Source organism: Heteronotia binoei, chromosome 2 (genome assembly GCF_032191835.1).
Source record: "Heteronotia binoei isolate CCM8104 ecotype False Entrance Well chromosome 2, APGP_CSIRO_Hbin_v1, whole genome shotgun sequence".
Classification (NCBI taxonomy): domain Eukaryota; kingdom Metazoa; phylum Chordata; class Lepidosauria; order Squamata; family Gekkonidae; genus Heteronotia; species Heteronotia binoei.
The window spans coordinates 183501757-183517372 of NC_083224.1; the positions used below are offsets into that span (position 1 = coordinate 183501757).

Consider the following 15616-nt stretch of genomic DNA (forward strand, 5'->3'; position numbering starts at 1 on the left):
TTTTGCCTACAACTCCCATCAGCCCGCCATTGGCCATGCTGGCTGGGGCTGATGGGAGTTGTAGGCAAAAAAAAATCTGGAGAGCTACCGTTGGCCACCCCTGCTCTAAATGATAATGCTCTAAGGAAGGAGTGGTCAAACAACATAAGAGCCGCATAGAATACACATCAGATGTTTAAGAGCTACAGGACATGAATGCCAGATATTTGAGATCCACAAGACAGGAAGGGAAGGAAAATGAGGGAGGGAGAGGTGGAAAGAAAGCAATTTTACATGCATTCTCCAAACTGATAACTGGCTTGACTTGGAGAAGTGATTGAAAGAGAGAAATGCCTTCTCCAAGCCAGCCGACAGGGTTGTGGGGGTTTCGAGAGCCACACAATATATGTGAAAGAGCCACATGTGGCTCCCAAGCCACAGTTTGGCCACCCCTGCTCTAAGATCTCAGATCTTTCCCAATTGATCCTCCTTGATTAGAGATGCTGGGAATGAAAAACTGCATCCCTTCTACCCACAAATCATGCCCTCAAATCACTGAGCTGTGGCGCTCATAATCCTAGATGAACACGTATGATACCAAGTCAGAGCAATTGGTCCTCTTTGCCCAGTATTGTTCCGAATGTGTCCTATGAAAAAGCTCTGGTCCCCAAATCTTGACTGGAGCATGTTGACATCTGCCACGTGTCTGTCGCTTTCAAATCCTCAGCTTTAGCACCTCCTTGCTCCGCTTTTTGGAACAGGTATCTTGATAAACATCATGGCATCTGGGTGCCAACTTTGGCAAGGACGTTGCAGAGCTTCATAACTGGCAGGACTTTTTTTTTTTAGCTTGAATGCGCAGGAATGCAGTTCAAGGTGGCTTGGTGTCAAGGGGTGTAGCCTAATATGCAAATGAGTTCCTGTGTGGAACAAGGATGATGTCACGAGGTGTGGCCTAATATGCAAATGAGTTCCTGCTGGGCTTTTTCTACAAAAAAGCCCTGTGCAGAACAAGGGTGATGTCATGGGGTGTGGCCTAAGATGCAAATGAATTCCTTATCAAAGATTTCAGGTTTTCACGGCTGGTAACATCATTAGGGTTTGTAGAATCTTTCGGGCTCAAGTGCCGTGTTCTAGTAGAACACGGCACTTGAGCCCAAAAGATTCTACAAACCCTAATAAAAATGAATTCCTGTTGGACTTTTCCTACAAAAAAAGGCCTGGTAACTAGGATATCTTTCCGATGTCATGAAATGTTCCTCTTGGCTTAGATTTTGGTGAAAGAGACTCACTGGAGACAGCAGCCTCTTGTCACACTGGCAGGCTCCCGCTATTTATTTATTTATTATTCCATTTAATTTATAACTTGACTCTTCCCCAAAACCGGCTCAGAACAGGTGACAGCAATTTATAAATATACAATTTACAACCTTCTAAAAGACAATGTACAGTTAAACAGAATCAATAAATAACAAAATCTCTAAAGCAGTTACTATACAGTTCAAGATGGCGTAAAACTCATATGGAGAAGCAATATCAAACATCTAAAGAAGCTGGGGTTGGGGGGGGGGAAGCAAGGGAGAGAAGGGAAGGACAGGGAGGCAGCTTATTGGCTAGCCGACTGACACTAGCCTAGAGTTGCCAATCCCCAGTTGGGCAGAGCAAACAATGGAAACACAATATAAACAGAAATCTAAAAACAATTGTGTCAAGAATACAGTTTGACAAATTTACAAAAATCTATATATTATATTGTGCAAAAACATCCACATTTCATTCCAAAACCATAAATCACATAGAGAGCATAAAGTCCCAAACAGAAACACTGTTCCTAAGGATGACTCCGAAGAATGTCTTTTCAAAAAGTCTATAAGGAGTACTACTACTCAGGAGTAAGTTCCAAACGGAGTCCTTCCACTGATGTCGGCTTCCAAAGCGGAAATTCTTGCCTTCACGCAATCACCAGCTTAAATCGCGTTCTACTGCATTTGCAGCTTCTTCACAAGCCAATTGAAATATCTAATATGGGCGTTTGAGAGAGGCCGGTCTGAGGACCTTGTCAGTTGGCTTGTGAAGAAGCTGCAAATGCAGCAGAACGCAATTTAAGCCGGTGATTGCGTGAAGGCAAGAATGTCCCCTTCGGGAGCCGACATCAGTGGAAGGACTCCGTTTGGAACTTACTCCTGAGTAGTAGTACTCCTTATAGACTTTTTGAAAAGACATTCTTCGGAGTCATCCTTAGGAACAGTGTTTCTGTTTGGGACTTTATGCTCTCTATGTGATTTATGGTTTTGGAATGAAATTTGGATGGTTTTGCACAATATAATATATAGATTTTTGTAAATCCCCAGTTGGGGGCAGGGGATCCCCCCTATTTAGAGGCCCTCCCCCTGCTTCAGGGTCATCAGAAATGGGAGGGGTGGTGGAGGGAAATATCTGCTGGGCATTCCATTATACTCTAGGGCAGGAGTGCCAAACATGTGGCCTGGAAACTGAATCAGGCCCCCGGAGGGCTCCTATCAGGCCTCCGAGCAACTGGCTGTCATCTGCTTCCTTCTCCCTCTCTCTTGCTTCCTTCTGCATCTCAGCTTGCTTTGCCAGGCTTGCTCAATCGCACAGGAGCTACAGAGCATAGTCCTCTGTTTTCTCCATTGGTTGAGGCTCTCCCCCTTTCTAGTGAACTGGGGAGGGAGGGAAAGAGACAGAACTTCCTTTGCCAAGTTCCCTGGATCCCACGGGAGAAATACAAGACCAACGTCCTAATGTTTTAAGCATGTTTTATTTTGAGGTGTTTTCCTTTTTAAAAAAATCTTTAGTTGTGTTTGTCTGTGTCTTTTAAAATGTTTCTATCTCTGCTACCTAATCTTAAATAGGTACATACATGGCCTGGCCTGACATGGCCCAGTCCAGCCCAACAAGGTCTCATTTAGGTCAGATCTGGCCCTCATAACAAATGAGTTCGACACCCCTGGTCTAGGGAGACCAATTCCCATAGGGTATCTGGGGCTCCGTGGTGGCTGTTTTTTGAGATAGAAGCCTCAAATTTTAAACATATCATCTGGTGTTTTTCCTCAAAACAACTCCCAAGTTTCAAAAAGATTGGACAAGGGGGTCTAATTCTATGAGCCCCTATCTCCCTATCCTTCATTATCCCAAATGGAGGGAAGGCATTTAAAAGGTCACTTTCAATTTGATGGCCAGAACTTCCTTTGGAGTTCAGTTGTGCTTGTCACACCCTTGTTCCCGGCCCCACCTCCAATGTCCCCAGATATTTCTTGAATGGGACCTGGCAACTCTAATACTGGCCTCAACCATAGGCCTGGCAAAAGAACTCTGTTTTGCAGGCCCTGCTGAACTGTACCAGATCCTGCAGGGCCCTGATTGCTCCTGAAGAGTGTTGCACCAGGCCAGGGCCAAAAAGGTCGAGGACAGCCGGATGCTCTTCGGACCGGGGAACCACCAGCATATTTCGATCACTTGAGCATAACACTCTACAGGAGACATACCAGGAACATAAGAACATAAGAGAAGCCATGTTGGATCAGGCCAAAGGCCCATCCAGTCAACACTCCGTCACACAGTGGCCCAAAAAACTAGGTGCCCATCAGAAGGTCCATCGGTGAGGCCAAGATACTAGAAGCCCTCACACTGTTGCCCCTCCCAAGAACTAAGGATACAGAGCATCACTTCTCCAGACAGAGAGTTCCAACAATACACTGTGGCTAATAGCCACTGATGGACCCTCTGCTCCATAGGCTAGTCCAATCCCCTCTTGAAGCTGTCTATGCTTGTAGCTGCCATCACCTCCTGTGGCAGTGAATTCCTTTGGGTGAAGAAGTACTTCCTTTTATCCATTCTAACCCAACTGCTCAGCAATTTCATGGAGTGCCCACAAGTTCTCATATTGTGAGAAAGGAGAAAAGTACTTCTTTCTCTACCTTCTCTATCCCATGCATAAACCTCTATCAGGTCATCCCTCGTTGGACATTTCTCCAAAGCTAAAGAGCCCCAAGCGTTTTAACCTCTCTTCATAGGAAAGTGTTCCAACCCTTTAATCATTCTAGTTGCTCTTTTCTGCACCTTTTCCAATGCTATAATATCTTTTTTGAGGTGCGGTGACCAGAATTGTTCACAGTGCTCCAAATGAGGCCACACCATTGATTTATACGGGGGCATTATGATACTGGCTGATTCGTTTTCAGTTCCCTTCCTAATAATCCCCAGCATAGAAAGGGCAGTCCCGAAGGCATGCTAGGCCTCGAGAAGATAAAAGTGAACAAAAGGCAGGCTCCACTCAGCTCTCCTTGTCTTAAGTTCCTCCTCCCACCCTCCAAACTGGGTTTCTACACCAGCTGCTCTTAGAAAGGTCTCTGCAGGGCCCAGGGAGGGACCACAGGCAGAAGAAACCTGCTCGGACCTGCCTGCGCTGTTGCAAAGAGCTGTGTCTTTGCTGAAAATGTGCCTCTAGCTCAGAAAACAGCCCCACAGAGCCCCAGATACCTGCGGATCAATTACCCATTATACCCTTATGGGAATTAGTCCCAACAGGGAATAATGGAGTGCCCAGCAGACATTTCCTCCCCCCTTTTTTCTGATGGCCCTGAAGTGGGGGGGAGGGCTTTCAAACCAGGGGATCATCTGCCCCCACCTGGGGATTGGCAACTCTACTGAGCACAGGCTCAATTCTGCTTATTTCCATGGACACTAGGGTTGCCAGATTTGTTCTGGAAGAAACCTGGAGACTTTGGAGTGGAGCCAGGAGAGGGCGGGGTTTGGGGAGAGGAGGGGCCTCGACATAGTACAATGCCATAGAGCCCACTCTCCAAATCAGCCATTTTCTCCAAGGGAGCTTATCTCTGCCATCTGGAGATCAGTTGTAAAAGTTGCCCGGAGGCTGGCAACCATAGGGAGGAGGAGCAGGACGGTGCTGGACTGGCATCAGGAAGACTGGGTCTGTGTCATAGAGTTGCCAGCCTCCAGGTAGAGCCTGGAGGTCTCCCAGAATTACAGCTGACTTCCAGGCTACATAGATCAGTTCCCCTGGAGGGCAGACCCCAGGACATTCTATCCTAATGATGACCCTCCTCAAACCTTGCCCACCCCAGACTTCACTCTCAAATCTCCAGGAATTTCCTAACCCACAATTAGCAACTGTAGCGTACTAGGTGATCTTGGGTCAGCTGCTGTCTTCCTGCCTAGCTGCCTTCTCAGGGTGACTGTGAGAAGAAAATACAGGGTCAGCAGGAGAACCACCCTGAGTATATTGGAGGAAGGACCTATAGTTAGGCTTGCCAGATCCCTGCTCTAGGTCAGGACCTCCTACTTTCAGGCACGCTTGTTCCCTCCCTCCCATTACACACTCTTACCTCAAAAAGCCGGAAATAACCCAGAAGTAATGCAGGCATATCAAGCAGCAACACGTTTGTTTGTTTTTTGTCAAGAATCTATGGTTTGTACCTAATTCTACCATAGAGTTGCCCCAAAACCAGAGCATTGTTGCCTGATGTCCCCACGTCACTTCTGGGTGATGTAGGCTTTTTTGGCATTCCTCCCCACTAGGGTTGCCAAGTCCAATTCAAGAAATATCTGAGGACTTTGGGGGTGGAGCCAGGAGACATTAGGGGTGGAGCCAAGATCAAGGCTGTGACAAGCATAATTGAACTCCAAAGGGAGTTCTGGCCCTCACATTGAAAGGGACGGCACACCTTTTTCAATTCCTTCCTTCCATAGGAAATAATGAAGGATAAGGGCACCTTCTTTTGGAGCTCATAGAATTGCACCCCCTGGTCTAATCATTTTGAAACTTGGGGGGTATTTTGGGGAGAGGCACTAGATGCTATATTGAAAATTTGGTGCCTCTACCCCAAAACACAGCCCCCCCAGAGCCCCAGATACCCGCGGATAAATTCTCCATGATTTTCTATGGGAATAAATCTCCCCTCTCCCCTTGCTTTCTGATGACCCTGAAGCGGGGGGAGGGCCTCCAAACCAGGGGATTCCCTGCCCCCACCTGGGGATTGGCAACCCTACTCCCCACACCAGGAAATGTCCCCGCCAGCACACCACTGGGACCTGGCAACCCTACCTAGACTAAAAAAAACAAACTCAAAAACAAACCATGCCAGGGGGTGTGTTGTGCCAGTGTCCCTGCTGTGGGAGCAGTAGTGTTTTCCAGCTGTTCCATCTGGCCCTTAGATGGCAAAAATGTTGTGCTTTAGCTGCCAGTATTTTCTCTCCCTCCTTTCTAGCTCCACTCCCCCACTCTGTTTGCCATCCCCAGATCCCACCGCTAACACCAGGCAAAGAAGGCAGATATGAATTTTACCAGGTAGATCCTGGTGTTCAGCCGTGTTGGTCTGAAGCAGTAGAACAAAGTTAGATTCCAGTGGCACCTTGAAGACCAACCAAGTTTTATTCAAGGAACGTACTTTTGTGTGCAGGCACACTTCCTCAGATACATTGAAATGGAAATTAACAGTTCATATATAGAGACATAGGTGAACAGCAAATTAGAATACAACTTAATGAAGATGTTTTGACAGCAAAAATAAATTGAGTTTATATGGTCACCAGGTCACCATTTGTTTGGATTTAATTAGGGAGGGGACCTCAGGTAGCCTCAGCTGAACTTCCTAACCATTGCCCTGGGGAAGTGAGACCCCCCCCCCCCCCGGCAGACTGGCTCACCCATAAGCATGGCCACATAGTTGGTGTTTAACACAGTGCAGGTCACATTGGGCTCTTTGAGAGTTGTGCTTTGCTTTTGCCTTTCCCAGAGGACTATATATTAATGTCTATCACACACTACATTTCAAGTGTAGTTGTATTGATTTCTCCCCTCCCTAAATAAAATACTTTTAATTCACATTTTTTTTTGCCTGTGGGGGATTGACAAGTTTCTAAATCTCAATAAGCTTGAAGCATATCTTACGGAAATCTCAGGAATTGGAGGTGTGTGAACAAAACATCTCTGGTGTTGATGGGAGAGCTTCATTACCTTACGCCCTTCCCAATGGCTTATAGAACCAGTAAGCATTTTACAAACTACATGGGGGAGTACAGGTATGTGAGAAAGTGCATGCAGATATTCTTAATTTGTATTAACTTATCTGAGCCTTTGTGGTTCTTAATATAGTACCTAATATGCTTTTCTTAGAATCCACAGTCCTCCCTTGTCAAAGAGGGGCATGCGTGTGGGAACTAGCACCGTGTGTTGTAGCATTCATGATTGTGAGAGTTACATGAATCATAGGCTCACAGAGTGGGAAGGGGCCATCCTGTCCATATTCTAGACTAAACTTTCTCTGTGCAGAATCAGCCTACAGCTGCGGTGTCAAACTTGCAGCCTGGGGGCGGAATCAGGCCCCCAGAAGGCTCCTATCATGCCCCCAAGCAACTGGCTGTCCTCTGCTTCCTTCTCTCGCTTCCTTCTGCATAACAGCTTGCTTTGCAAGGCTTGATCAATCGCACAGGAGCTACAGAGCAAAACCTCTATTTTCTCCATTGGCTGAGGCTCCTCCCTTGGGGAGGAAGGGGGGGGGAGGCAGAGCTTGCTTTGCCAGGCTCTCTCAAATCACACAGCAGAGCTACTGAGCCAAGCCTCTCTTCCTTCTGTTGGCTGCTGCTCCTTCCCCCTCCTGGTTCCCTGAGGAAGGAAGGAAGGAAGGAAGGAAAGAAGGAAGGAAGGAAGGAAGGAAGGAAGGAAGGAAGGAAGGAAGGAAGGAAGGAAGGAAGGAAGGAAGGAAGGAAGGAAGGAAGGAAAGAGCCAGAGCATCCTTTGCCCAGTTCCCTGGATCCCATGGGAGAAATGCAAAGAAAGCACCTTTAAGATCAACAAATGCTAATGTTTTAAGCATGTTTTAAGTTGGTTTTTTTTTTAAAAATATATATTTAAGTTTGTCTATGTAATTTATAAGGTTTATATCTCTGCTACCTGATCTTAAATAGGTAGACACATGGCCCAGCCTGACATGGCCCGGCTCAACATGGCCTGGCATGACAAGGTCTCATTTATGTCAGATCCAGCCCTCATAACAAATGCGTTTGACGCCTAGAGCGTCCGTCCAGCCTTGCTTAAAGACTGCCAGTGAGAGGGAGCTTGCCACCTCCCTAGCGAGCTGATTCCACTGCTGAACAACTCCCAACTGTCAAAAAAGTTTTTCCGAATATCGAGCCGTCACCTTCCCGCCCTTCATTTAAACCCTTTTGCAGGAGCCCTCTCCTCTGCTTCCAACAGGAACAGCTCCCTGCCCTCCTCCAAGTGACAGCCCTTCACAGACTTCAAGGGAGCAGTCATGTCCCCCTCAGCCACCTCTTTTCCAGACTGAACCTTCCCAAGTCCCTCAGCCTTTCCTCATAGGGCTTGGTCTCTTGGTGGAGGCATATGACCCTGATCCGGGATCTTGGCTGTGTGGGGTGAGAGGCTGGCCTCGCACCATCCCCTGTTGATGCATTCTGCAGACACTGCAGTTTGGCAACCCCAAATTTCTTCTTGTTTTTTTCCCTGGGTGAGTCGGAGGTGGGTGGGGAGCAGGTCTATCCTGTCTGAGTCTTGCTTGGTCATCAGGAGCACATCAGGTGCCAGGCGGTGTGCTAACAGCGTCTTCCTTTTGGGAGGGGGAAGCAGGCAAGATGCGAAATCGTCCTCTTGTAAGTGATCCCTTTGATAAGAGAAGCGGGGAAACAATGTTGTTGGGCTTTTTTAAAGAAAAGAATTGGGTGGGAGAGTTCTGCTTCATGATACTGTCACACAGGGCTTTTTTTAAAAGCAGGAACTCCTTTGCATATTAGGTCACACCCCCAAGATGTAGCCAGTCCTCCAAGAGTTTACAGTAGGCCCTGAAATAAGAGTCTGTAAGCTCTCAAATGACTGGCTACATCAGGGGTTTGTGGCCTAATATGCAAAGGAGTTCCTGCTAAAAAAACAAAAAGCCCTGTCGCATAGGTGGAAGGTGCAACCACAGCTGGAATACTGTGGTTGCCACATCTCACAAAAGGCAGGGCCTTTTTTGAGCAGGAATGAACAGGAATGTGGTTCCAGCTGGCTTGGTGTCAGGGGGTGTGGCCTAATACGCAAACAGCAGTTCCTGCTGTACTTTTTCTACAAAAGAAAAAAGCCCTGCCAGGAAGTATGATGTGTCTGGAAAAGGTGCAGAAGAAGGCATGTTCTTAGGGTTAATGTGGTTTCCCTTGAAGGCCATAAGGAAGGGGGCGTAAAAGAGGTCTATAAAAATTTGTCGTAATACTAGAACTCAGGAGCACCCAGGGAAGTTGGTGGACTGTAGATTGCAAAAGAGAGGAACTTCTTCACGTGCATAGTTAATGTATGGAATTCTCTGCCACATGTATCGAGTGACAGCCGCTGGCTTTGTAAGGAGGTTAGTAAAATGCATGCTCCAACTTGGATGGTCGAAGCTGGACAGATCTTGGACGATAAGCCAGGTCAACCCGCCAAGGAAGTCCAGAGTTGTTATGCCGAGGCAGGCAATGGCAAACCACCTCTGTCTGTCTTTGTCTTGAAAACCTTACTGGGTAGGGATAACTCAGCTGCCACTTTACAGCAGTTTCCACCACCACCTAGGGTTACCGATCCCCAGTTGGGGGCAGGGGATTCCCTGGTTCGGAGGCTTTCCCCCCACTTCAGTTTTGTCAGAAAGCTGGGGGGCAGGATAGCTGCACTCCATTATACCCTATGAAGACCGATTCCCATAAGATGTAATGGAGAATGGATCTCTGGGTATTTGGGGCTCTGGGGAGGCTGTTTTTTGAGGTAAAGGCACCAGATGTTCAACATAGCATCTGATGCCTCTTCTAAAAAAAAAAAAATCCCAAGTTTCAAACAGATTATGAGCCCCAAAAGAAGGTGCCCCGTCCTTCATTTTTTCTAATGGAGGGAAGGCATTTAAATGGTGCACAGCCCCTTTAAATGTGATTGCCAGAACTCTCTTCGGAGTTTAATCATGCTTGTCACAATCTCGCTCCTGGCTCCACCCCCAAAGTCCCCAGATATTTCTTGAGTCGGACCTGGCAACCCTACCACCACCACCAGTTAAATCCTTGGAGGAGAAATGGTATGTCGGTGGTTGTTTGCCATGATAGCTGAAGAACTTATGCATTCAGAGGCAGTGTCCCTCTGAATCTTAGGGCATCACCGGCTGGCGGGGCGGTGGCCTTCATATCCTGCACGTGGGCTTTTTGGAGGCATCTGGTTAGTCAGTGCAGGAAACAATATTGGACCAGATGGACTTTTCCAGCAGGACCAGCGTGGTGTAGAGAGTAGACTGCCTAACTAAGATCTGGAAGATCCAGGTTTGAATCCCTACCTTGCCATGAAAGTTAGCCTGGGTGATCTTAGGCCAATCGCATGCTCTCATCCTATCCTACCTCACAGGGTTGTTGTGAGAATAAAATGGAGGAGAGGAAAGGATGTAAGGCGCTTAAAGACCCCACTGGAGAGAAAAGCAGGGTGTACATGAAGTAAATAAAATTTTGTTCTCAAGTAATTCTGTCCATTATTTCTATCACCTAGCATTTGAAATAACTTGCTTTAGGTATGCTGTGAAGTTCAGGGTGCAGGAAAAGGTGTGTGGGTTTTCTGCTATTACACAGCACAGCCTGACATCTGGCTTTCAGCCTGTGTGCAGCTTTCTGAGAATATCAGCCTCCATTAAAAAAATGTTTCTAGTCCTCATGGATTGTTGAATGCATATACTTACTTGCACTTAGTGCAAACTCCGAATTAAGTAAGATGGACAAGACTTCAAGCGTAACTGATGGTGGAAACTGCGGTCGTGTCAGCGACCCTGAGCTGGATAGCCCAGGCAAGCCTGATCTTGTTAGATCTTGGAAGCTAAGCAGGGTTGACTGTGGGTAAGACTTGGATGGGAGACTGCACCCAGCCGAGAGGACAGAGGCAGCCTTTCAGCCACCTCTCTGAATATCCTCTGGTCAGTCACCAGAGGTCAACATGACTTCCAGGTGCAGATACACACACCTAAAATACACAAATATACCAAAAAAGAAAAAAAATCAGTGATCCCATGAGTTTTTCAAGGCAAGAGATGGTCAGAGGTGGTTTGTCATTGCTACCTCTGCATCCTGGTCCTGGTATTCCTTGGAGGTTGACCCTGCTTAACTTCTGAGATCTGACAAGATCAGGCTAGCCTGGGCCATCCAGGTGAGGAATTTAATTGCACCTGTCTCATCTTGTAGCTAACCGATGCAGAATGAGTTGTGTAGAATAACTGTTCTTCTGCATAATGCTAATCAGGTTGCAGAATGGTTTGACTTTCTAAAAGCAAAATTGGTGGTCAGGGCAGAGTTTTTATAAGCTTGGCAGCAGAGAGCTGGTAGGGAGCTTATGGAGGACTTGAGATTGTGCAAAGGGGTGATTGTCTGAAGTGGGGAGTCTCCCCGTCCACTGACTGTATTTCCTGTCTCTCCGCAGCCCTCTGGTGTCGGCATGGAGGGTGGTGTGGATGGCCCCATCGGGATTCCTTTTCCCGACCACAGCAGCGATATCTTGAGCAGCCTGAACGAGCAGAGGAACAACGGCCTGCTCTGCGACGTGGTGATTCTGGTAGACGGGCAGGAGTTCCCCACCCACCGCTCGGTCTTGGCGGCCTGCAGCCAGTACTTTAAGAAGCTCTTCACCTCAGGGCTAGTGGTAGACCAGCAGAACGTGTACGAGATAGACTTTGTGAGCGCTGATGCCCTGTCGGCGCTGCTGGAGTTTGCCTACACCGCCACCCTTACCGTCAGCACTTCGAACGTCAGCGAGATCCTCAATGCCGCCAAGCTGCTAGAGATCCAGGCGGTAAGGGAGGTTTGCACAGATCTCCTGGACAGGAAGATTCTGGCCAAAAATGACCAGATGGATACAGTAGATCAAATTGATCAAAGGAACCATCTCAGAGCGAAAGAGTACCTGGAATTCTTCCAGAGCAACCCCATCAACGGCCAACAGGGCAGCTTTCCGTGGACCAACCAAGACTTGAGAGACCTTCATAGGCTCAACTTCCGTGGCCCAGAGGAGGAAGAAGAGCCGGATTGCAACGGCGTGGACTTCTACTCGCAGGCTGCCCTCAATGAAAGACCAAAGGCAAATGACTGTGACCCTGACAGCAACCATGCCATGTGGTTGGAACATGACGAGGAAGAGGCCCAGGGACCTTTGTTCCCACCCTCCCAGAATGGACAATTTGGTGGGCGCAACCTGCCGACAGCAGCAGGGGAGGACGAGACGTCGGCAGCAGCTCAGCTGGACCACGAGGTCGGGGACTCCCCCGCCTTTGCTCCTGGGGGAGGGGAGGGGGAGGACACAGAGGCCAGAGAAGTGGACGGCCTGGCCGCCAGTGCCCTCCTGCAACAGATGATCAATTCCGTGGGGCGGCAGCAGCTGACTGACGAGGACCGCAAGGATGACGACGGGGTCATGGATTATTACTTGAAATATTTTAGCACTTCCCAAGAGGGCGAGGTCTATCCGTCCTGGTCCCAGAAGGTGGAGAAGAAGATCCGAGCAAAAGCATTCCAGAAGTGCCCCATTTGCGAGAAGGTGATCCAAGGGGCTGGCAAACTCCCACGCCATATCCGAACCCACACAGGCGAGAAGCCCTATGAATGTAACATTTGTAAAGTTCGGTTTACAAGGTAAAGTAGGCATTACCTCTAGGATCTGGGGGCTTGTTCCTTGTAAAATTGTAGAGTCTGTTGAGGCTGGGGTCAGATGGGAGGTGTGGAGTTGTACCTTAGGAACTTGCCCTTAGACCAAGGGTGTCGAACTCATTTGTTATGAGGGCAGGATCTGACATAAATGAGACCTTGTCGTGCCAGGCTGGGTCATGTCAGGCCGGCCCATGTGTATACCTATTTAATATTAGGTAGCAGAGATATAAACTTTTTAAAGGACACACAAACACGACTAAAACATGCTTAAAATAAAACATGCTTAAAACATTAGCACTTGTTGGTCTTAAAGGTGCTTTATTTGTATTTCTCTAATGGGATCCAGGAAACTGGGCAAAGGAAGCTCTGGCTCTTTCCCTCCATCCCTAGGGGACCAGGAGGGGGAGGAGGCTTAACCAATGGAGAAAATCAAGGTTTTGCTCTTTAACTCCTGTGCGATTGAGCAAGCCTTGCAAAGCAAGTTGAGATGCAAAAGGAAGGAAGAGAGAGGGAGAAGGAAGCAAACAGCAACCAGTTGCTTGGGGGGCTGATAGGAGCCCTCCAGGGGCCTGCATGTTTGACACCCCTACCTTAGGCAGTAACTTCTAAAGGGAGGATTTTACTGAGAATCTGAAACTGTTCGTGGTTCTGAGAGATTTCCCTGCAGGTGAGACTGTATCCAGCCCTGGTTTGGGTCAGGAGTAGCAGAAACGTCTAAAAGCTTCAAGGCCAATGGGAGCCTGCGATACAGTATTGTCCAACTTTTTGATTTTGAGGCATACAGATACCGTTAATATTTTGTTCTTCTTCTAAAGAAGGTCCAGAATTGCCTTTATAGATTTCACAAGTGGTCTCCCAATCTGTGTCAGACCTACTCAATCCCCAGAGGTAGGATTCTGTTCCTCCGGCCTTGTGTGTGTCAATCCAGAGCATTTCCAAACTCCCATCTCAGTCTTGGACTGCTTCCATCTATTTAGTTGCAGAACTTAGTCAGTGAAATGAGTTCTAAACAATTGGCAAATGTAAATTGCCATATGTTAATATAAACAATAATAATAACCATTTATTAATGGAATGATATAATGTCAGTAGCGTACAGATGTATACACCAACACACTACAGTGTAGTTAAATTAAAACCATTCTCACAGCTAAGAACATAAGAGAAGCCATGTTGAATCAGGCCAATGGCCCATCCAGTCCAACACTCTGTGTCACACAGTGGTCAAGAAAAACCAAGTGCCATCAGGAGGTCCACCAGTGGGGCTAGAAGCCCTCCCACTGTGCCCCCCACCAAGCACCAAGAATACAAAGCTCCAGACAGAGAGTTCCAATAATACGCTGTGGCTAATAGTCACTGATGGACCTCTGCTCCACATGCTTATCAAATCCCCTCTTGAAGCTGTCTATGCTTGTAGCTGCCACCACCTCCTGTGGCACAGCTCATCCTTCAAATATTATCTAGGATCAAAGAGAGCTTCCAAAAAGTTAAACAAGAGCTTTTGACCTTTTGGCAGGTTGACGGGGCCAGTTTGGTGTGGTGGTTAAGAGCAGCGGGCTCTAATCTGGAGAGCCAGGTTTGATTCCCCACTCCTCCATATGCAGCCAGCTGGGTGACCTCGGGTCACTCACAGTTCTCTCAGAGCTAGTCTCTCAAGAGCAGCTCTCTCAGAGCTCTCAGCCCCACCTACCTCACAGAGTGTCTGTTGTGGAGAGAGGAAGGGAAGGGGATTGTAAACTGCTCTGGGACTTTGAGTGAAGGACGGGGTATAAATCCAATTCTTCTTTCTCTTCCTCCTCCCCCTCCCCTCCTTGGGATTCCAAGGGATGGTGGGTACCACAGCAGAAGAATCTTTGCCACATGCCTTGGCCAGTTCATACCAGCCCAGATCATTGAACTAGATAACATAGTCTTGCACACTACAACTGGAAATGGCTCTGCAACGTCTTCAGTCGAGAGAGATCTTTTCCAGGCCTCCAACAAACTTCCTTTAAATGGTGGTGCTGTGGATTAAACCTGGGGCCTTCTAAATTTAAAACCAGGTGCTATGATACCACTGGGCAAGAAAGGGAATGATATATACTAGATCCAAGAAGCCAAGGTTCTTTGGCTTTGAAGTTACTAACTGAACCCAACCCGAATTTGCTTCTAAGAATTCTCCTCCAAATCCTCCACAGGGAATTTTGATTCCCTAGCTATAAGATTATTCGGCAAACAGCTTGTATTTTGCGAATATTCAGTCTTTGGGAGTTTTAAAGGTAATAACTGCCTCACCAGCGTCTGCTTTTAAATCAGGTCTACTCTAGAGCCAGCAGAAGACACAGGAGATGGCTTTATGCTGAGGGCTTTCCTGTTTGATGCACTTTTAACCTGTGGTTTTTTTTATATGCTTGGTGAAATTGGGCTGTTCTCAGATGGGTGCAACGTGTTCTCATTAGGATTGCTTTGATTTGGAAAGTGGCTTGAGTATTTTTTTAATGCAAAAGGTATTAAATGTATTAAAGATACGTCATGGTGGGATATAATGGTTAGGGACCACTACTGGGGAGAACCGGGTTCAGATTCCCACTCAGCCCTGAAGTTTATGTCAGCCCTCATTGAAGGGGAGGGAACTATAAGTTGCTTGTGGTCACTGGCTTAGATGTCATCATCGGAGGAGCTGGGCTTCCTAGGTGGTCTCCCACCCAAGTACTAACCGGGACTGGCCCTGCTTAGCTTCTGAGATCTGATGAAATTGGGCTAGCCTGGACTGTCCAGGTCAGGGCTGGAACTAGTGTTGCCGACCCCCAGTTGGGGGCAGGGAATCCCCTGGTTTGGAGGCCCTCCCCCACTTCGGAGAGCCAGTTTGGTGTAGTGGTTAAGTGTGCGGACTCTTATCTGGGAGAACCGGGTTTGATTCCCCACTCCTCCACTTGCACCTGCTGGCATGGCCTTGGGTCAGCCATAGCTCTGGCAGAGGTTGTCCTTGAAA

General features: G+C 47.6%; 1 protein-coding gene across 1 annotated transcript in view; it reads left to right on the forward strand.

The window, feature by feature from the left end:
* ZBTB7A (zinc finger and BTB domain containing 7A) overlaps positions 1 to 15616 on the forward strand; it is a 77969-nt gene that overhangs the window by 49200 nt on the left and 13153 nt on the right. The window contains exon 2 of the mRNA XM_060232616.1: positions 11426 to 12630. Coding sequence (XP_060088599.1) covers positions 11441 to 12630 — 1190 coding nt within the window. The 5' untranslated portion in view covers positions 11426 to 11440. The remainder of the gene's footprint in view (positions 1 to 11425; positions 12631 to 15616) is intronic.